The 24,331-nt window shown below is 35.5% G+C and overlaps 1 protein-coding gene across 1 annotated transcript in view; it reads right to left on the reverse strand.

The window, feature by feature from the left end:
- The window catches only part of Plxdc2 (plexin domain containing 2), a 405,252-nt gene that overhangs the window by 177,968 nt on the left and 202,953 nt on the right, over positions 1-24,331 (reverse strand). Inside the window, exon 4 of the mRNA XM_051205738.1 lies at positions 16,903-16,972. Coding sequence (XP_051061695.1) covers positions 16,903-16,972 — 70 coding nt within the window. The remainder of the gene's footprint in view (positions 1-16,902; positions 16,973-24,331) is intronic.

The raw sequence follows: 24,331 nt of genomic DNA on the forward strand, positions 1-24,331 counted from the left end.
ACTATAAACAGAAAATGATCTTTAAACGGGTTATCAAACCCAAAGCTCCACTTTCATATTTTCATGTTAGGATGGACGACAGTTTAAAATAAAGTGAAGCTCCCAGCAACTATATGAGAGTGCTATTTTGTATGCCCTCCTTCTGTCAGTTAGCAGGTTTTCCATCTTAGACTTTATTTTCACACAGTAAAAGTGTGTCAATTATACTCTCCTTCAGTCTCCTCCTTTTCAGTTTTCATCTGGGCCTGATTCCAGAGCCACTATAACTAGGATCATAATGCCATACTTCCCATCTATTTTCACAACATGAATGAAGAAACAACCACAGCAGTTTTCTCCACAGTACCTTTAATGATTCAGCTAGAGTCCCCCAGCTTAACATTAGGAAAACAGCTCTTGAATAAGGACACTGTATTGTCTGCTTGAATCTCCAGGTTAGTTGCTCAATGAATCTATGGGCAAGTGATTGGAATCCACACAGTTCTCAAAGTTTCTATAAATTGTCTCCCTGTGCTCATGCTCCTTGGGCCTGCAATTCAATTTGCCAATCCTTGACCTACAAACAGCATACATGTGCAACTGTTTGAATCTTACCTCTAACTCATGACTATTTAAGTACCTTTTAGATAACTCTAATTTAAATGAATGAATAATGATATACAAAGCCTATTGTTTAGAATTTAAAGCCCCTATTTCTCCCCTTCTGTACTGGCAAAAGGGAGCTGTATTAGTACTGAAGCAGAAGCAGCAGGTTTTTGCCCAAGTACCCCAATCAAAGTGTCTTGACGGATACACAGGGGATATTCAAGGTTATAGCACAAGTAGTAGGGAAGCCATTACTGCAAAGATTCTAATGAAATTAACCTGGGCCATGGAAACCACAATCCAATCACAGAAATGCCAACTTATTTTTTCCTTTAAAACCAACTGCAAATATATTGCCCTTGCTTTTAAATTATCTACTTCATTAGGTTAAAAAATTACTTTTTCGTTGCTAGCAAGTGGCTGTTTGTCAGGGATAGTGCATCCAAATTCCAAAATGCCAAGGCTTAAATATTTAAACTGCATTTATTGAAGGAAAAAAAATCATTTGAGGTTAAAATCTGCTGGTGACTCTAGGTTCACACAGAGTTTGACAAGTGATTCAACAAATACCTCACCAGACAGCATTGATATTTACTGGCTTGAAGTGATTATCTGTGCAAAGTAAATAGAATAAAAATGATGAATAACACTTTGCTATATGGAAATGGATACTTTTTTAATCAAAAATGTTGTTAAACCAGCAAAATATATTTATAGTTCATCCCCCAAGTCACTTGTAGTTCCTCAACAATTTCAACCTGAGTAATCCTATGTTAGGACTAGAGAAAAAGATCATGATAAATTTTCAAAATTAATATGTGATGCCTGGGTAAAATTCTAGGTGTGATTGGACCTGCTTAGCTCTGCCACTAAGGGATACAGTGTAGATTCCAATCAGTAAGATGGACTTTGAACATTATAAATGACAACATAAAACAGATATTGAAATCATGGCTTTCAACATTTTCTTGTTCTTATTTTTGCCCATTTAATGTGAGAGTATCACAAGAGTTCTTTACTGGTTACTAATTTATTATTTATCTTTTAAATTTTAGAGAGAATTTCTGATATATCCTCTTTGCCTTAGGTTTGTGATTCATGAGGCTCAATGCAGAGTGATTTAACCTTAACATGAGCCATTTCAGTTATGTAGACAATTGTTCACAGCACTTTCCTGGAATACTGAAGGCTCCATACTCTAAGAAACTTTTACAAATTGTCATGGAAGAAAGAGGGGGCAGGGGCTGTCAAAAAATATAGTTGTGGGGAATGCTGTCTTAAATGGGTGCATAATGGCTACCAGAGAAGGAGACATTTTCGTTATGTAGTAACCAATAGTAAGATGACCATTCTCCAGTGAATAGCCTCTTCCTGATTCCTGTATGTGATGAGCCACATACAAAGATGCATTAGTGGGCAATGTACTGACTGGGAAGAAAGAGGTCAACAGGAGTGGGAGGGAGTAAGACAGGATGGTGGGGATGTATATTGTCATAATTCACAGCATGCACATGTAAACATGTCAAAAATAAATAGCTAAAAAGAAGAAATCTCTTCTTTGCCCCATTCTTACTATATACATAACACATAACTATAATGTTAAATTAAAGAAGCCTCCAAAAACATTGCTTTGCACTGTGGGTAATGACCCCCATCTTTAACCTGGCTTTATTTCTTTTAAAAAAGAGGATGATAGAGAGAGACATAGACAGAGATAAAGAGAGAGACAAACATTTATAAACACCTTAGAGTTGGGAGTTCAGGTAAGGATCAACTTCATGAAAAATACACCAGGCATTAGCTACTGTGAAATGCTGTCAGAACCCAAAACCATAAAACAAGACTCTCCAGTGGAAAACTCTGAGAAGAATGACACAAAACAGAGATGATATTGAACTTTCTAAGAACAGTCTTGTGCTATGTGGTCTATGTGTTGGCCAGCCACCAAACTGTAAGAAGTGAGTCATTTGGTCTTCTATAAAGGATAGGTAGCAACTGTTTCCTCTTCTACTTTGTAAGCAGATGTGGTTGAATTGATGAAGAAAACTCTAATTTCTTTTTGTAAGCTGTTAAGAGAGAATATTTTTGCAGTGTTCTTCAAAATAGAGTCCACACCAACCAGATGTCCCCCAAAAAAGGTCACTCTCTTTTTCTGTGAGTGTGTTTTGTCCCCTAGGCATTCACAGTAAACATGAGATTCACCCAGGGCAGGGGGGAGGGAGTATGGGTTACAACTACATTACAGAGTCCTCCTGCCAAAATCTAATTGAAAAGGAGAGACAGAATCTAGAGGTAGCTTAGAGGGGACATTTAACCCCTGTGTCCTACCTTCACAGCAGCTTTCTTATTCTCCAATAAAGTTCCAAGAATTAATTACAAGCATAAATCATATATATTTTGAGAAGGGAAGCCGAAGAAATGTACTTCTTTTACTGAAATGAAGAGTCGTATCCACAGACACCGTGGGCATGCTGGACAAACGGTGGTCTACACAAATATTTTCTGGGTTCATACCTCTATATTACCACCTTCTTCTAACCAGACGACTGACCCCTTGGCCTTCCTCCATGGAAACTATCCAGCAACTGCTGGAAGCAAGACCCAGACAGGCTCATCTTAAAGAGGATGCCCTGGTAAAGTTCATCAGTTCTGTGCCAGCCACTTGCTTAGAGGGAAATGTTGAAAAAAACATGCTTACTGTTTAGTCTATAAAAATAAGATGGAAGAAATGAGCCTGAAATGAATAGTAGCTGCTCCCTTTAGAGCAGCAGAGGAGTCTGGGAGTATGGTGCTTGAAGAAACACTGCAGAGTCTACCTCTGCACAAAACAACCAATGCTCTCTACAGATTCAAAACTGCCTGCTTCTGAAGTTGACCTTAGGTAGATAGATGGTTTTGCAATACCTTATCCTATGCATTCTTCATTTATGGAAAGCAGAGGTAGCTGTGGCCAGCCTGTCAAGCCAGTCTCTCTATCTAACAGTTATTTATTGGGGATAGCAAATAGACATCTGCAGTGGCATATAGCTGTCTTGTCTGGAGTTTGTTTGTTTGAATTTTATTCTTCCTTCCCTGCATTATATCTCTTCTGTGCACATTTACTGGGAAGTGGCCTCCTATCCACCTTCTGCAGAGAGACTTGTTTACTCAAAATACCTCTGCATGGTGGGTGACATTCTTTGGGGTCACTGCCCTACTATCAGGCAAACTTTGGATTGGTGCCATGCTGCTGCTCCTCAGAGACTGACTCTTGTGTCTCAGAGCCCATGCTAAATACCAAGTACTCAGGACCAAGTTACTGTCATAGCTGAAGGATCCAGGGTATCTTCTCATCTATAGTTTGTTCCCTGCCCTGAGTTACTTGTACATCCTGACTAAAACCTCTTCAAATCACATCAAAAGGAGCTCCTTGAATTGTTACTCTATTTATGACTCATTTCATTTTTCTCTGAAGTCCATTTGTGAAGTCCCAAAACTTGCTACTAGTTGTGGAAAATGTGTGTACGCATATAAACCAGTTCTAGCATGTTCAAACACAGACATGTTCCCATGTCTCCTTGGAAAATACTCAGAGATATGGATTTAATTTTTAGCGATTATCTTTTATAACTACATAGTGTGTGTTTATTTAATTAAGCACATAGGTCATCTACTGGTGATGGGACTTATATGTATAGCATGAATTGAAAGTGTCCTTTTTTCCTACTTTTCTTTTATTAGCACTTTTAATAATTTGATAAAATTTCATTTAGCATCAGGGCCTTTACATGCTCTGTTGGGAGTTCTATGTTGTAAAATGGCATTGTTTGATTACTGGATGCTGCCCTCCTCATGCTTAGATATTGAATGCTTAGTCCCCAATAGCACTGTTTTGGCAGATTGTGGAAAAATTGTAGAGAGATGGGTTCATTGCTGCAAGAAGTAGGTCACTGGGATATAACTTTGGAGCTTAGAGATGGTCTCAAGTAACTTCCTTGCTCTCTGCTTCCTGTTGGCTGTGGGTATAGCAATCTCCTCTACTAACAACTCCTGCTTTCATATTGTCCTAACCAAACACATGGGTCCAAGCAATCATGAATTGGAACTTGTTAAAACACGTTCCAGACTAGGCATTTCCTTTCTTAAGATCTGGCAAGTATTTAGTGACAGAGAATGATGAAACTAACTAACTATCTAATTAACTGGATGGCATATATAAATCTCTCTCTCTCTCCCTCTCTCTCTCTCTCTCTCTCTCTCTCTATATATATATATATATATATATATATATATATATTTGCATACAAATCTAAGTAACATTATTCTGCATTATCTTATACATACACAAAGTGTGATTTCATTTCATTGAATAGCTACAGGGTATTCCATTCTATGGTTGTACAATAGTGTGTTTAATATGAACAGCCTTAGTGATCGGCATTCAGGCACTTTTGCGATTTTTGCAATGTACATCCTTATTTGTATCATTCAAACACATGCTGTTGAAAATAGACATTGGAATATCTTTATAAACAGAAATTGCATTTTATATATGCATGCATAATTTATAGTTTGTGCACGTTTCCCTGCTTATTATTTGTCTTCTAGGATGCCATGTGGTCTAGTATTCTGCATATTACCCTCCTGTGCCCAGGGTTTCTTTTGTACTCTTGGATGTGATGATATTTTTTTATTCCACTTCCTAGTTGAGAGATGACAGTTTTCAGGATTTTTTTTTTTAGTTATTTATTTTTATTTCATGTGCATGATTTTGCCTGAATATATGTTTGGTTTTATAAGAGGGTGTTAGATCCCCTGGAAATGAAGTTACAGATAGTTGTGAGCTACCATGTGAGTGCTGGAAACTGAACCTAGATCCTCTAGAAGAGCAGCCAGTGCTCTTAACCACTGAGCCATCTACCCAGCCCCATTTTAAAACAAGATTTATTTATGTATTTATAATGTATTCAGTGTTTTGTGTGCATGTATGCCTTCATGCCACAAGAGGGCACCAGATCTCATTACAGATGGTTGTGAGCTGGGAATTGAATGCAGGATCAGAGGAAGAGCAAGAGCAGCCATTGCTCTTAACTGCTGAATAAATAGTCTGTCTAGCCCAGGATTTTTTTTTTTTTTTTTTTTTTTTTTTTTTTTGTGGAGCACTGGGTATCCCTCTGGCTTTATTTTAAAACCTCTCCCGTGCCTCGATTAGGAGGTAATGTACTGAGGCCTGGGTGTTAGTAGTTTATTTCTTGATAGGGTTCATTCAGCATTTTAGTTTGTTATCTATAATGTTGGAAAACTCTTTACAATTATAATTCCTAGTATTTTTAATGTTTGGTTCTTCTTTTTTGATTCTCTATTTATAAGTATATTTCTTTTATTCTTACAGTCTCACAGGTCTTAGATGTTAGATCTGTCTTGCTTCATTTGGTGCATTATTTTGTTTCCTTCTTTATGATTTTAAAATACTTTTTTATTTATGAAAAAATCAATTATTTCCCCATTTCCATTCCTCCCTCCAAACACTCAAATGTACTATCCTTTACTCCCTTTAAAATTCAGTCCTTCTTCTTTCATGCTGTTATATATATATCTCCTCTTACTTTATATGTCTCGATCTGTGATGGACCTGTGTCTTTAGTGGACCTGTGTCTTGATGTAATGGTCTGCTTGGATGCTCTTCACTGAAATACATCCCAACCTGGACCACCTCTCCCCTGCTCTTGCTCCCTGGATATAACATTATGATGTGGACTTGTCTCCTGCTGACAGTGCATTATTTTCATAGCAGGAACCTTGTTGCTGGTATGAGGCCATAGCAAATGCCTTTTATTTGACAATCATCCTTTGTTTTGGAGAAGGCTGTGGCTATATTTCACAGTGAATATAAATCCCTTCTTTGAACAGCCCGGAGAGGTACTTCCTGAGGGAAGTGGGAGAATCTGATGAGCTCCTGGAGTTCAAGTCCCCAGAACAAATCTGCCCCTTAAAGCTGGAATCCTCAAGAATGTATTACTCTTCCACTCATGTACATTCAAACTCTTGCTTCATTGAAGTAACCCATTACGATTCATTAACAATTTTTGGTTACAATGATTTCTATTCCAGGTAAACAAATGTCCCATGCCCCTTTCTAATGAAGGCCTACACTCAGTGTTCTTTGTCATCTACACAATATTTAGTTGCCACATTTATCTAGAATCTACTTCATTGATAAAAGATTGTAATGGTCCCTGAGACTGTTAGTAAATTGGTCTAAATGGATTTGGTAAGGGCTAGGGTATAAATAAACCACTCGTCGGTAAAACCTGTAAGTATCAAAAAGCAATGGAGATTACATGCAATTTTTAAAAGGCCTATTTGTGTCAGCATAGATGGGGAAATCTTACAAGCCTCCACATCAAGATGAAGACCTACAGAGAGTAAATGGCTGTTCAGAAGGCATATCATTCTTCTCCTGGGAGCAGAGCCCTCCATCCCCTTAGTACATTATCAATCACAAGAGGTCAGCCCTGATACATAAACATAGCAACACTACAGAAGCTTGTGAGTCTGTCTGTATGTATTTGTTTGTATATATACACATATGTACATATGTCTGTGAGAATATTAAATAAGGGGACAATTAATTAATGGAGAGTGGGAGAGACATTAAGTTACAGGGAGGACAAGGGGGTGATGTATATATAGTACACATGTAAACATGCCAAAATAAATATTGAAACTACTTACCAAACAAAAATATGTAACAAAAAGATGTACTTTTTAATGCAATTTTTCATTTTTACAAATAATTTCTGAGCCTTATGCCACTCAAAAAGTCTTCTTGATTACAAATTATAAATCTATATGATTATAAAACAGTTGTGAATAGATAAATTTAAGATATATTTTATAATAAATCATGCTAATTGAAATAATATCTTTAAATCCTATTAGGGAATTAGGAAAAGTTAAATTTAACTAGCATTATATGTTGGTTGGAGAAAAGAAAGTGCTTATTCTTCTAAGAAGCTATGGAAATTAATGATATAACAGCTATTGAAACCAGGCTGTCCCCTACCTGAAGTTACTCCATATTCTGTGAAACTGTGGTTTTTTATGTTGTGCTTTGCCCAGACACACTTGATTCACTTGATTTTACAAGGAACATTAGTTCTAGTTGATACTGGAGGATGATTGTGCACGGAGTGGACATATAAATAGTGCTATCTCTTTGGCACTTTGCCCAGGCATATGTATGTATGTATGTCACACACACATAAGATATATAATATATATATTATATACCTTATATCTTTGAATAGAAAGAATGTGTTCCCATGAATTTACTACACTGTAAAGGCATAATGATATTAAAATCATATCAACAAAAGAGGCACAAAAAGACAAAGAAATATTTGTTTGAACACAGAAAACAAATAAATGGTTGCAACTTTCTCATCTGTACCACATAAACTTGTGCACTAGTACTGCAGTGGTAATGGCCCAACAAACTTGCCAAATAATTACCTGCTATGTGCATAAAGAGACTGTAGGCCATAGATAAAATGTACATTGTCAGATGTTTCAGCCTCATATTCCGGATTACCCAGTGGAATCTGCCACACATTCTTTTGCCCATTGTTTGTCTGGATTTGGTCCTGCCATTTAACTTCTTGAGCTGGGAGCTGGGAGCTTGCTTGACCCTGACTCTGTAGTCAGATATGCAGCTAGCAGCTATAGCAGCTTCCCTGAATTTCTTTGTTCAGTTGCCTCACCCTATAGATTCTATCTGCATTTCTCTTAGCTTCTGTGAATGTCAAGTTTTATTCTGTAACCTTCTAGTATATACACCTATGTTCTCACACACACAGGCGCGCGCGCACACACACACACACACACACACACACACACACGCACACATAGTCATGTATGTAAACAGGATCACACACAGTCATGTACAACCACACACACATGATCATATACACATTGCACAAACACAGTCATATACACACAATTAAAAACAGTGATCCACATACACACATACAATCATATATACATTGCACACTCAATCATACACACTTACATACACTATCTGTCACACACACAGTCATACACACACACACTATCTCTTTGTCTCTCTCTCTCTCACACACAGGGAAAGACAGAGGGATATCTGTTTATTGCTGATATGATCTTAGAGAGTTAATATCAATAATTAAGGTTTATATTTATAATTAAAATAACCTATATTTGCCTCAGGCAGACCCACCAAGTAAAATGGAGTTACCTGATAAATTTCTGTCAGTGAAACTAGCACACCTGGTGAATTTATCATTATTCAATAAATTCTGACATTGTGGAAAGACAGATCTGTTTGTCTAGGTTTCGGATATAGTGTTCCCAGAACACCAATTACAAGACATTTCTTCCATTAGTTTTTGCTTTCAGTAGAAACTTACATTTCAGTACTTCCTCTAGTTTAACTGAGAATTTTCCACAGCCCTCAGGCAAGGCAGATCAGCAATGTAAGGGGAGGCTATCATAATGATCCTACTAGGGACAGCCAACACAATTATTAGAGCTATTAGTTTTATAAGTCTGAGCTCTAGGACTATAGGGGCTAAAATAAGAGCTGAATTTTAAATGTCATTTATATTATATCTATGTTTTTCGGTGATTTCAGAAAAGCTATTAAAAATAAACATAGCATTGTAATGATGGACATACAGAAAAATCTAACTCCTCGTCCAAAGCCAAAGTCTCACATGCAACGTAGTTTTGTATTGAGAGTTCAGTCTTCCATACATCTTTGAGTCACATTGTGAAGAAAAAAAAATGAATGTCAAGTCTAATAATGTCATCCAGCATCTGGCCAAGGCAGAACCAATTCCATGTCTTTAGTATATAGCTCTCTGTGACTGATGACTTGCCTGCAAAGTTCCTGTCATGTCATAGTCTAAACTCACTTTCAAAAGATTTTTGTTAAACTTTGAATTATTACAAAAGCAAAATATGTCTGATTAAAGAAAATGGAAGGAGTTTTGTTGTAATTTGTTTATTATCAATTTCTATTGTTAAGAGAAACAATAATTTGTAGTTAAATAGAAAATTTAGAGCAGATGCATAAATTTCCCATCAAAAAACATGCAGTCTATTTTGGAGCCAAGTTTTAGTGACCACTGCTCTCAAACATGAATTGTTATACCCCCAAATATCGTGTCTTGATATGTAACAGTTTCATAAAATTGACAGTTCTAGAACGAATGCATTTATAAATCAAGAAACTTTTCAAATACATTGGTAAAAATGTCAAGTACATGATTACAGCAAATTCAGGAAACTTCTGCTATAGGCTTGACATGGTATCTGATAGCACTCTCACCTTTGGGTTGGTGGGAGCTACTGTTTGTTCATGTACTTTAAAATGGCTTGCCTAATTGCCACAGAATGTGAGGTCACATACAAGGATGGATAATAAATGGCTACTTAGAAAGTCAAAGCTAGCCTCAAATAAATTTAATGCCCAACATTACAGCTATCTGCAGTCAATCAACACCATAGAGTATCCTTTGTCTCCCCTGGGAACTTTGGTTCACAGAGCAAAGAATGACATAAAAAGCAGAGTGATATATGTGACTACCTAATATACCAATTTGTATTACACACTGTTGACCTGTGACAGCAGAGTTGAGCATTTCAAGATCCTATTTCCGGGGACTACAACACTGCCAAAAATTTAAATTTTCTAGACATAATCCTAGTGTGGCAGAATATATTTTCAGAAAGTCATTGGAAGTAATTTTGATCTGCAATCAGAAACAGCATAAACAACGCTTAGAATGGATATCCCAAGTTTGCACATAACCATATTTTTTTCCTTCATGAATGGATAAGCCCATTTATGTCAACTATGAGTTAAATTCCTGACTCCCCTTTGAGTTCCCTTGTGTGCACTGTGGAGGGAAAGCCAATAAACAATGGCAATGTAGAAAACAGTAGATCAAACTTGCAGACAAATATTATAAAAAAGTTTGTAAATAAAAGCTGCAGCAATTATATATACTATTTATATTGTATTTTCTATGAAATATCTATCAGTGACATCAATTAAGTCTTTACAAAAATAGTTGATAAGCAGGTAGCTCTACTGTCTTCTTTTATGTATAAGGAAACTGAACTATAAATACCCATCTGTCTTGTCCATGAGCCTAACCACACTGGATCAAAAGTCTTTCTTAAACAAAATGCCAGACTGGCTTCTTAAAGAAAAGGAAGTTTATTTCCTGGCTTTGATAGGTAGTGAGTGGATTCTGCTGATTCACTGGATGTGGCCAGGACCTATCAGCCTTGTACTATTGTAAAGTCCTTTATTTTCCAGCATTGGACAACATCATACACAGCACCTTGTCACTTTGATAATTAAATGGACTTATTTAGACTCTCTTTGCAATTGTGTGATGCATGTATGCATTTGTGTGATAGCATTACTTAATTTCCTTGGCAAGGAAAGAATGCATGAGAATATTGCTGCCAGTATTCCTCATAAATCCCAGGTCACAGAACAAAGAGATGCTTTCCAGAGTTGAAAGTTCCTAAGTGCACTTAAACTCTGGAGACAGGCAGTCTCTTCTAGTGTTGCTAGGGTAATGGGTGACAATGAACATGTGTACTCTGTTTTGTATTCAAGCACCCATCTCAAGGGATCACTCCCACCCTGCATGTCTCCTATTCATGACTTGTTCATGAGATGCTCTTAATTCCTCTATGTGATGCTTGTAGCTACCCATTTTCATTCTATCCATATCTCTGCCTCTGGTAGTTTTCTTGCTTATTATCCTATTGAGTTAGTTCTAGCTCCTGGGACAGTCAACTTCCTAGATTTCTCACTGTTCTAAATACCTTACTATTCCCCACCTCAGGAAGCCAGAGCTAAAGAAACACATGAATTCAGAGCAGAAACAAAGATGCTTGAGAATATGATTCAAACTGCCCAAGGGAAAAGATATGTAGCAATGTTGCTGAATGTGCTGCTGCTGCTATTGCTGCTATTGATACTAGATGGTTTAGTAAATTGCCAAGTGGGCTGATAAAGTGAGCTTCTGGACTTTGCAGGTATATCTCAGAAATCATTCACATACAACACTGTGGACAGAGTCCTTCCCATTTGTCTGTGTAGATATCCATGACACTTAAGATTGTTACTTTAAATTGTCAACCTAGAATGGAAAGATTTGTTTCTGCTCAACATCTGTGGTTTGACTGTCTTCAACTAATGCACAAATGACTGCATTCTTGTGACCTCTGCTCTCTGTTAACAATTACTTAAAAAGACATAATAAGTCCATTCTTCTTCACTAGCTTGGGATGGTTTGTGGGTGCATCACAATCTGTTTTTGAAGTTTTACCTTTGGAACAAGATGGCTAGTGTTCACAAATCACTGTGAGTTATAACTACCTAACCCTCTTTCTTTCCTACAATCCTCTTATTTCTGCTATTAACCAAGTATCTTGAAAAACCATAAAATATTATTTGGAACTAAATTTAAAATACTACTATTTGAAAGCAAATAAAAAGATGGAAAATTTAGTAATATACTTCATGAAAATCCAGTGATGACAATATTACCTAAGTTTTAATATATCTTGCCGAAGACCTAAAATATGCAAAAATAATTATTGGCCTGACATAGAAGAAAACTCATTTGAATTTAATTCTCCATAACTTAAAGACTATTTAGAAGTGTAGTTTGATTGACAAGGGCATGCATGGTCTATTATGGAATGATAGAAGAGAGATTGGCATTTCACTGTTTAACCTGCAATTTTAGCATTCAAATATTCATTTTCAAATATAAGAATTCGTTATGTAACTGTAATTATACATTTAATAGTTATCATATGGCAACTAAAGGAAATGTATGCAAAAATGTTAAACAGTTTTCAAAATGAAATGGCAATCAGAAATTTATATAGAAACAGAACAGGGCAACTACGTTATACATTCAAAATAAGTAGCAAGCATTCCACATTAGCTTCTTGGTATACTTCATCTTTGTGTGTAAATACTCACAATTACATACATGTTGTAACCTGTCCAACTAGTTAAGTTTTGTTTCTGAATCATGACAAACTCTTCTCTACTCTATCACTCACATTTCTTATGCTGGATTCTGGTTAAAATGCTTCAAGTCTTGATGGCCACAGAAAGTAACCACAAAAAACATCAAACAACACTTTACTTTGAAACATGTAAAATGTGAAATTAACAGTACAGTAGAAAATTAAGGTATACATGTGAAATGAAATAAGCTGTAAGACACAAGCAACAGGACACAACAGAGCCATTAAGGGACATGCTTTTGATGATAGCTGCACGGAGGACTAGTTCTGAGATATGTAAAATATTTGCATACTAAAATGGGTTTTAAATGGAAATATGAATAAATGCTTTCAGATTTTGCTGTCAGTGAACCAGAAAATAAGATAGTATTTTAAATTCATTTTCTACATTATTTGTATGGATGATTGAAGCTTTTGAATATTAAAATGTTCAATAACTAAAGGATATTTTATAGTTATAAGTAAAAGCCTGGTATTTTAATTTTAAAATTTAAAGTAGAAATGAAGTTTATTCATAATACCATGTAAATAAATACATGTACATAATACAGATTTGCTACAATGAATTATGTATTTTCTGTATTTTAAAATCAGCTTCTGAGTTGAAATTGTATTGATCTTAACAGTGGCATGGAGTACTATCTTGGAATTAATCTTAGATCTCAGTCATAAATTTTGTGTGTGAATGTGTGTGTGTGTATGTGTGTTTGCGTGTGTGTCAGTGTGTATGTAGAGGGTGGTTAAGAAAGCATGGGAAAAAACAAATACATGAGGCAATGAGATCGGATATGTGTTCAAAGCATTTGCTTTATTTGTTGATACAGCTTGCACTCACCATGAAAGCATCCTTGTTCTTTTGGTTTTTTTTTGTTTTGTTTTTGTTTGTTTGTTTTGTCTTGCACTGATATAGAAACAAGATCCAGCAGAATTCAGGCACACCATCAAAGATAATTTGCAGTCAATAGAATGGAAGCTGATGTCCCTAACTTTGAAATCCCTGGCCCTCACCTAGTAGCAATGCCCTGAAATCAATGTTTTAAATTTGACTTGCATTTTTTTATTCTTTTCTGAGCCCTCTATGGTGAGTAACCTTTTTAAGATGTGCAATGACCCTGAAGATTTGTCGAATTGTCTTTTAGTTTATAACTAATCATTCACAAAGATCTACAAGTCTGTGGTTTGGATCTCCAAACCACACAGTTTTTCTTTTTCTTTTTTTCTTTTTTTTTTTTCCCCACAATGATTGAACAATTCAAATGACAGATCTTGCAATTGCCTCTTCCACTTTCCACTTCACCCATTCTAGCTCAGGAATTATATCTACAAAACAAATTCAAACATTGCCATCTCAGGCTAGCAAGGTAGCTCCCCCTACACATAATGTGGCATGTATGCATGCATGCATATGTATATATATGCACCCACACTTGCATAATTTATGATTGAGATTAATACCAAGACAGTTAAAACTGTTACCTTATTTATAATATCACATCATTATATAATGCATCACTGCATTATATTATAACTTATTATACAATATGCTAGTTAGTAGTGTATATTTTCATAATATATAATGAAATAAAATGAAAAAAATATAAAGACAACTATACTATCTAGTGTCTCTACTACCACTCCTCCCCCACTGGCTCCCACTGTCAGATCAGACTAGATCCAATCTGAACAACCCAAGGCTGGCAAGATCTCACTCAGGCTTTCAGTGTTTAAAGCACCAGCATCACTCTTTTCAAACACAATACAGGCCTCTGAACTATGACTTTGCTCAGCACTCTCTTTCCTGGACCATGTTTTCTCATCCATTGGCTTACCCATCACTTCTTTGCCTTATAAAATCCAACCCTCTTATTGTTCAGCTCCAAAGGTTTATTTTTTCATAACCTGTTCTTGCATTGCTCACTAGAAATCATCTCCTTTTGAGTAAGTTCTCTCTTGGCCTTTCATTCATTCATACTCTTTTTCTTTGGCCTTACATGAGATAATAATCTCAGCCAAGAAGCATAGGCTCTTCTCCCCGGTACAGCTTGGAGCATCTTATACAGAGCCTGTTACCGGGTCTTGGTTAGAATCGCTCAGATGATCAATCATTAAAACAGTCAAGCTAGGTGTTTATTTTGAAAATTTTAATGAGAATCTGTTTTCAATGTGACGATATGGGTCAGCAACTGAATGATCTTGGTGAGGCCTCTGATTTAAGTTTGAGTAAGTGAGATACAACAATTTCTATATCAACTTTACTATTATAAATACAATTTAAGTACACAAAAACAATGTCTTTTAATTGATGCTTTTACAAAGAGGATAGGTAACATTAAAGATTTTTATTTTTTTAAAGTGAGGTATTTTTAAACTAGTACATTCTATTCCTAAGCATTACAGAGCCATCTTCTTGGGTTGGGTACTGTGCACTACAGTAAGGTAGATCTTAATAGGCACCTAATCACTGACATGCATTTACAGTCTACTTGAAACAAGGCTCCATATTTTTATTACAATGTGTATATATTGTGTATATTATTATGAGCAAATGCAAACTTGGTACCATCCTAGTGCATCAGATATTTGCCATGGTAGACCTCATATCTAACACCTCTATTGTAAAATCTCCATGTTTCTGTATCCTTTAATGAAATACAATATGGTGCCATTCATGTTTTAGTGACTCCATCCTTCATTTTCACAGTTTTATGTTTCATTCAATACCTAAATATAGTTAATTAAAGAGAAGGCTCTCCTCAATAGCACATACATGGTTAGGGTAGATTTATTATATATACTTCATTTAAGTAAATTTTCTCCCACACACAAAAATTTAGTATGTTCATGATTGGGGTTGGGGCCATTTTTTTTTTGACACAATGTTTCTCTGTAGCTTTCTCTCTCTCTCTCTCTCTCTCTCTCTCTCTCTTGCCTGTCCTAGGACTTACTCAGTAGATCAGTAGATCAGGCTGGCCTTAAACTCACAGATATCTGAAGCCTTTTGTTTGTAACTGAAATATTTCCCATTTGTCTCTGTAGTTGTGGCACAAAACACCCTACTCTAGACTAGAAGCATCAAATCCCCTAAGCTCTACCACAAGTGACTTCAATACTCTTCCAAGCAAATATACTCAGATTACACAATGTCTGAACTATAAGCAACTGTATAAATATCAATGTCCATCTTGTTAAAATTAATTATGTATATCTTTAAGGATCAATGATTCAAAGCAATATTATATAACATTGTCCCAATTTACTTCCCTGATTTGCATTTTACTTCATAAATATATCATTAGCTTCACTCAAATTTGATGATTTTGCTATTTTAAAAATGATCCTCTGTCCATTTCATCCTTTGTGTGTCACTCATGTGAGTCTCCAGGAGATATTCTTTCTTCTTGTAAACCCACAAATGTTCTGCTATCCTCCAAGAAATATCTTAAGTAATTTCATTATACAATTGATGACTATAGGTGAAATTTCACTTGCTTTTATCTTTATAGTTCTATTAATTTGGTTTACTTTCCTTAATTTTCTCAACCATTTCTATACCATCTGTAACTTACAGGAACAGTTCTGGGTCTTTAATTAATTCTTTCAGCTGCACATCATGATGAACACATCTCTAAACTTTGGGACATACCATGAAACATGACCCATTCCTTCTTCAGATAATGAATATCAAATATAGACAATAGAATTTTACAATTTTGTAGAGGAATCAAAAATTTGAAGAGTCAAACTGGATGTTAATGTATAAGATTCTCGAATTTATCTGTTAATATAGGAGACATTCATTGACAAGACAAACTAATTTAAGGTAAAGAACAGGCTGCTGTATTGACAATACCCATGCATAGTAATTAAACATAATAAAAGAAAATGTAAAAGATTGCAACCACTCTGTTTTGGGTCTTTTCATGATATTTCTATTCCATTTTTTTCCATTTCATAGATATAATCTTACCATATTGCCATAAGTGAGTTAAAACTCAAAAACAAAAAATCTAGTGGTGATTCTAACCTGAAAATTACAATTGTACTCTATTTTTCTGCTGAAAATTTTTCCCAATAGCTCTAATCTTAACTTTTATTTAATTTCATGTATGTGTGCTATAAAACAATCATTTTATTAGTAAATTTCATGTATCTTGTAAGACAGGATACATTAAAAATAAACTGTAATGAAACTAGATTTCTTCTTAGGTAAATGCATAGAAAACAACTTACCACCAGTAGCCACAGTGATTTCACGTAGAAAATGACCATAAAATGGAAAATCGAAGGACAGATTCACTCTCTGCAAGGAACAACATCAAAAAAGAAAAAAAAATCAATAATGTGCAGAATGGTAAATGTAAAATAGAGAGCTTTTCAATTACAGATAAATGATGTTTCTCCTTTACCCAATGGTATTGCAGCTGACCTTAAAAACTAAGTGTTGGATGGTACTAAAAATATCTTTTGCAATTAAGTATTTGAAGCATATGAAATGAGAATAAAGTTAGTTATTATAGTCTATTGATCTCCTTCTGTTTTTTACAAAGATTATGTGGAAATTCAAATTCTAAATCAAGCTGTTTTCTGTTGTTCCTTACTACTGATGTTTCATCATTTATAAAGATCTGTCTGTCATTTGATAAATAAGTTATTTTGGGGTAGTTTGTCATTTTACCAGTTGATAAAAAAAACAGTACAATACAAACCATCTATAGTGCTTTACACACTATTATAGCTTTGTTTATCATTTTTCTTATTTTCTATAATAAAAATGATGATGGAAAATAATGTCACGGACCTATACATGCAGACTTGAAGACATAGTCATGTTTGTTTATTGTAGTGAGATGTCTAGGCATAGCATATTGTGTCCATAAAAATATAGTTGCAGGATAAACAGTTGCTACTGGAGAGTTACTTTAATTTGGTATAGGGCAAAATAGATAAATTTGGGTAGAAAGTGCCAAAGTAGTACTCCATTCCCTTCCTAAGGAAGCCACGAGCATCATTTCTTATCTGTAAGAGATTTCATGTGTGTATTTGGTTGAAAACTAATGTGTACAAAACTAACAAAATACAACAACATAGCTTTTTGTATGCCTAAAGCATTGCAAGACACTAGAACATGCTATACACAACAAAGGCAATAATATCTATCATCTATCTAGCTATCTAATCTAACACATTCATCTGCCTCTCTATCATGTATCTATCTGTGTATCTATCATCTATTTCACACATCTCTCTCTCTCTCTCTATCTACATATATATATATATATATATATATACACACACACACACACACAAATCTGTGTATCCAAATGAAAGTTAATTAGCCTGGTTAAATCTCAGTATCATGTGCAGATGCAGACTTACCATAGTAAGTGCAATTCCGTTAAAATCCCACCATTTCTACATTCCACTTTTTCTGAATATACAAATTAAAATATAGAACAGTATATCTACTGGAATTTAGTTCTCTCTAATTTTGCAAATGATTGCCTTTTCATATCCTTCAGGGATTTCTAATGACTTATTTGGCACAGAGTTAATCATTCAAAATCTACATTGACTTTCAATTAGTTTTTTTTCTTTTTTTCTTTAAACCCACATCTTCCTAAAAAGTTTTATATACATTTGTTTTATTCTAACAGTGAAATAAAAATGTTTTCACCATGTCAGCAATAACACCAACATGAAAGCAATAATATTTAACTGATATGTCTGAGAGATGTCAAAAATAATCTGATGAAGGCATTTGCCATAGTGGACAGAAACCCACCATTCTAATATCTTCCCATGCTTATTAGTTACATCCTCACTAACACTTAAGTTTAAATATTTGTCACTAAAAACCCCAGATTTTCTCCAAGGATGAATGAGAATCACATAGTCTATTGTTTCTCAGACACTGCAATTATTTAAATATGTTTTGAGTTAGATTACAGTGCACAAATAACGTACAAGTTAAGGGAATGAAATAGGTGTTGAAAAAAAAAAAGCTAAGAATCCAGCATCCTCAGAAATCATACCTGTGATTGAACTGCTTCCCTACTAAAATGGCCTACATATCTACCTATCATTGTGGCATTCTCTACCCCATACAATAGCAACATACATAACTCTTAGCAGGTGCTGTCATCTGAGTCACTACTGGTAACTCCTCCAACACTCACACACACCGACACTCCCCGCCCACACACATGCAAACACACACTTCTTTTCCCACAGAGCCTTGGCTCCAGTACCCCATGAAGCTACTGTCTAGCATCATTTCATTACTACTTTTCCAAAATCCTTTAGTCTATAGTCTTTGTTCCTGAGAATAACAGGAGTTCGCTAAGAATTTCATTTAAAGCCTAGCTATAACGTGTTACCAGACACCTCAGTACCTTACAGTCCTTCTCATGCCAGCCATAGACTGCAGCTTCTGGTTCTTTAAAACGAATACTCTTAACTTTTGGCTCCTGTCTAACATGACACAATGAGCCTTCACTAGTCATGGTTCCTATAGATTTCCAAGTGTTACTCTAGTTTAAGTTTTTCCTCAAGTCAGCCCAATTCCATGACTAAGGAAAATTCTTAACAAAAACAAAAATATTAAATGCTTTATTGCAAGAGAGTGCATACACATGCCCATATGTATGGGCATGGTTTAAGGGATATGCATGTATGTTTCATGGACATGCTCCGGTGTGAAGGCAGGAATGCACAGGAAGGGTCAGAAGTGTGTGTAAAAGGTAATCATTTTCTAACTTTGTTAGAAATGTTTTTTTTTATTGTTCATTTTCATACATGACAGACTAGCTGGGGAGAACATTTAGGGATTCTCCAGACTCCAGGATTTCAGATTGTAGTGCCTTTATGTGGCCTTGGGGATTGTATGTCATATTCACACAACTTTGCAGCAAGAACTTTATGCACTAAGCTATTTCCCTAGCCTGGACAGTACCTTTGTGTGTAGGATGACCTTGGAAGACACATGCTGAGAGATACAGGAATATTGTGGAAAAAGTAGTATAAGACAGAGTACATGTGATATGTCACTTGGCAATGTGCCTGCTGAACAAGCATAAAGAACTGATATTAAATATTGAGTACCTCATAGCAAGTTAGGTATGATGGACATAATGGCTATAATCCCAGAACGAAGGGCTAATAAAAGTATATTCCACGAGAGTTACAGGGCAGACAGTCCAGGCCCAAACAGTGATTAACAGGTTCAGTGAGAAACCTTGTCTCAGAAGATAAGGTAGCACAACAATTGAGGGAAACAGACAGATGTTAACACCTGCATCCAAATGCACTTGTACAGGTGAATACACCCACACATACACATATGTACATATGCATATGTAACCATATATAACACCGTACACATGTGAAAGACAAAAACCAATAATGAATGGATACTGCACTGGATACACTACCACTCTAATCCATAAACACAACAGAACACACAATCTAATTCATAAAGTACAAGATATCTGAACAGTATCTGTCAGTAAGCTCTTTGAAACACTGGGGAACATGCTTGAATATCACTGGAGGGTATGAAACAAGACATTTTTCTAGCAATTCATCCTCTGTGTTGACTCAGGTTGATCAACTCCACTCCAACTTGGCTATACCTCAGGCAGAAAGAAGAGATAGATATCACTCAAGCTGGGAAGCTATTTATATACCAGAAACAGCTTCCCATCAGTGGCCAGTACAGAATCAACAGGGGCCAATAAGGGTGGATTTCAGAGTTCAACCATTACTTCTTAGCTCAGGTTTGTCTTCCCAGAATAACTCACTCATCTGTCTCAATAACTTCATGTATAAACTGAATGACTTTACACAATCTTATTTTACAGCCACTTCAGTGTGAAAACTACTTAGAGTCAGAGTGGCTAAGTATGGCTCAAGGAGGGACCAAAGACTTTGAACCTAAGTTTGATTGATTACAAAAGCAGTGATCTCCAATACTGAGACATTAAACACAAAGTGTTAGAACTATAAAGATAAAATTAGGAAAATCATTAGTTCTCCACCTAAATGTGTATTATAGTAAAGTATGGATACAAACAATTAAGCACTGTAATTTTATTAAGTGCCTTCAAGTCAAATGATTATATTTTCAATATAATTACCCATAACTAATTAGATTATCATTTTCCTCAGAATAATACATATAAAAGAGATGTCATACAAGGATAAGGGGAAGTTTTATTTGCTCATGTTTTCATTCTTCATTCACAGGTAGGACAGTAAGGTTCAGAGTCTCCTTAGTGATGGGGAGAATGAACTGAAAGATACATAATAGAACCATCTGGAGGCAGAACATTGTGAAGAAGTGGCGTTTGTACTCAAGTTCAGGGAACCAAAATTGACTTTTTAACAGGAAGTACCATACATTCTTCAAAAAGACCTTCAGGTAAGACCTAGAACTTTTAAACTACTGTAGGAAAACATATAAGAAACATTTCAAGAAATGTAATAACTTTTGAATAGAACTTCCTTCCATTAACCCAAAGATAATAGGGTTATCCTGACTAACAGGACTGCACCATACTAAATATCTCTGTACAGCAAAGAACACAATGGCCACAGTGGAGAAGCGATAGCCTGGCCTGCAGAGTAGAAGAAAATCCTCGACAATGATTCATCCTACTGATAATTACTAAACAGAATGTATGAAGATGACAAATAATTAAAAATCAGAAGAGCAAATAATCCAATTAATAAATGGGAAAACTGAACTGATAAGTCACTTTTCATGTAAAGAATACACATATAGAATACAAAGTATATACATTCAACGTTTTAGGGAAGAAAAAAAAACCTAAAACCACCTGAGAATTGGATAATGAGACCCAGTTTTGGGGGTTTGAAGGATAGATGGCTCAGCAGTTAAGATAACCTGTTGTCCCAGAGGACTTAGGTTTGATTCACAGCACATATACAATAGCTTATAACCATTTGTGACTCCAATCTGAGGGCTGCCAACACTTTCTGGCCTTGGTCTATACCAGGCATGTACATGGTGCACAGATATACATGCAGACACAAGAGCCATACTTTGAAAATAAGTGAATAAAAGTTTTGATAACAGCCATTGTATAGTTACTGTATCCTAATCTAAAAGAATCTCAAAGGATAGAGACTGAAACATATACAGTAATATAGAAGGACTCTGCCACTATTGCACATAAAATTGGAGAGACACAGTATGGTGACAGTGCAGGTTCCAGCTGAAAGAGTGGTAAGCTGGAGAGACATCAACTAAGCTGATGAAAGCAGGAGGAAGGGTCATTTGTGTTAGCTGTAAAAAAGTGTGCTGTCACTAATAGTTATGCATCCTTTAACTGTGCAATAAACATTAATTAAACGTGGTCCTAAACTGTCTATGAGCTCTTCTGTACCCAAAGGTCAAAAGAACCCTGAGCATCATCAAAAATTTTATACCATAGCAACAACAAAAATAACACACAAAAACTTGTGAAGTAAATCTAACCTTAGACATTATTCTATTCCAGTATATATTTAATGTTAAGGGGAAATATGATTAAGGAAAATGACTATATGAGGTTTCCATTGATGGATTAGTAGTCTGAGCAAAACATGAATGAGCATGTCAAAGTATAGCGTACAGAAGGTCCTCAGTTTGACCCCTAGCTTTGACCAGAAGTTTTAAAACTCGGAACTAAAAAAATTAAGGGGTATAAGAAACATTTAAAAGCAATTGAATATGGTAACTTTCTTAGTTTTATGAAAAGCTGGTGAAGTGAGATTTTATAGACATACTGGTGCCTTCTCATGACAGAGGAATTTGAGCTCATGAAACTGGAGTTACAGATATTTGTGAACCACTTAATGTGGGTACTGGTAATAAAACTCTGTGTTTTTAGCCAATGGGACATCTCTCCAACCCTGTCTCTTAACATTTTTGTTAGAAGTTGAGTCAGACATGTTCAGAGTCTTAGATCCAGATTGATTTCTGACATTCCATATAGTTTCTTGATTCTATTGCATATTTTAGACTACTTATTATGATCTCTGCTATGGTTCTCCAGGTAATGCAAACATTGCCACTAGTAACAAACAGTTGTAACTAAAATCTTTCTGCTTCTCTTTTAACTTGACTATTCCTCAGAATCATCACAACAGCAAATTCAGTAGTCAGTGCTGTGTATGCAAATAATCTTGAAGATAGAGGCTTGTTCATTAGTTTATTGACACATCACAGGCATATTTTACAACCTTATTTTGGTGAAAATTTCTTATTAAAACTTGCATCATTCTTCATTAATCTTTCAGTATACTCATTTTGGAATCCAGTTGTGGGTCCCATTTATAATTCCCAGAACCATGTTTTACAGAAGCACCATTAACACAAACTGTTGTTTGTTTTAAGATGGCTCCTCATTTTGGTGATAAATCTGCATATGTCTTATCTCCTATGTCTTTTTATTTTCACTTTATTGGGTACAAAACTGCTGAAATCAGCTAAAAGGAGGAAAAATAGTAATAACTAAAGTTTTAATAATTTCTTGTCTCATAAGACTATAAAAACAAAGGATCTAAAAACTCATGCACAAGAATGAACTAAACTTTCATCAAATTTTATACATGGATTCTTAAATTCTACCTTTAGCCATTCAAATAGCTTTTATTTGAGGGGCACATATTCATCTATTTAACATATCAGTATGGAGGAATAGATTAGTACAATTATTGGTATTGGAAAATTTAATCTTATGTTATCAAATATAATATTGATCATACTGTTTCAGATGAGTATTGTATACTTAAGTATGAACCTTGTGCAGTAACCAAATTTAGTACAATACTGTAAGTAAACGGGATTTAATAAACACTGGGTAAACATGATTGATTTCCATTGGTGGGGTCTGTTTCTGCAAGATGCACATATCAAGGGAACAATTTTGTTGATACTGAACAAGGCACACAAAGTGCTTTCCCTGGCAGATGACAGCAGCATTGATCCCTGACTAATCATGACTTCTACAGTCTTCATTCATCGAGACTTCATTTTTGAACATTGTGTCATTCTTTTCTAGTCATTGAACATTCTAGGAGGATTTTGTAAAGGTTCACACCTAGAGTGGCATGCCATCTTGTTGGGTTAGTGGTTGTCTTATTTATGTTTTCTATTGCTGTGAAGAAACAACATGACCAAGAGCAAGTTGATGAGGAAAGGGTTTATTTGGCTTTACTTGACATGCCATCATATTGAGTTAGTGGCTGTCTTAGTTAAGGTTTATATTGCTGTGATGAAACATCAGCAAGCACAAGTTGGGAAGGAGGTTTAATTATCGTATACTTCCACATCCCAATCTACCATTAAAGGAAGTCAGGACAAGAGTTCAAACAGGTCAGAAACTGATGCAGAGGGTTAGGGTTAGGGAAGGATGTTACTGGCTTGCTCATCATGGCTTGCACAGCCTTCCTTCTTATAGAACCCAGGACCTCCAGCCCAAGGAAGGTACCACCCAAAATGAGCTCATCCCTCCCCCATCCCATCATTTACTAATTTAGAAAATGCCATAAATCATTATGGAGGATTTTTCTCAGTTGAGCTTCACTCCTTTCAAATAATTCTAGTTTGTGTCAAGTTGACATAAAAGCAGCCAGCTCAGTGGCTTTACAACTT

Source organism: Phodopus roborovskii, unplaced genomic scaffold, assembly GCF_943737965.1.
Source record: "Phodopus roborovskii unplaced genomic scaffold, PHOROB, whole genome shotgun sequence".
In the NCBI taxonomy this organism is placed as follows: Eukaryota; Metazoa; Chordata; class Mammalia; order Rodentia; family Cricetidae; genus Phodopus; species Phodopus roborovskii.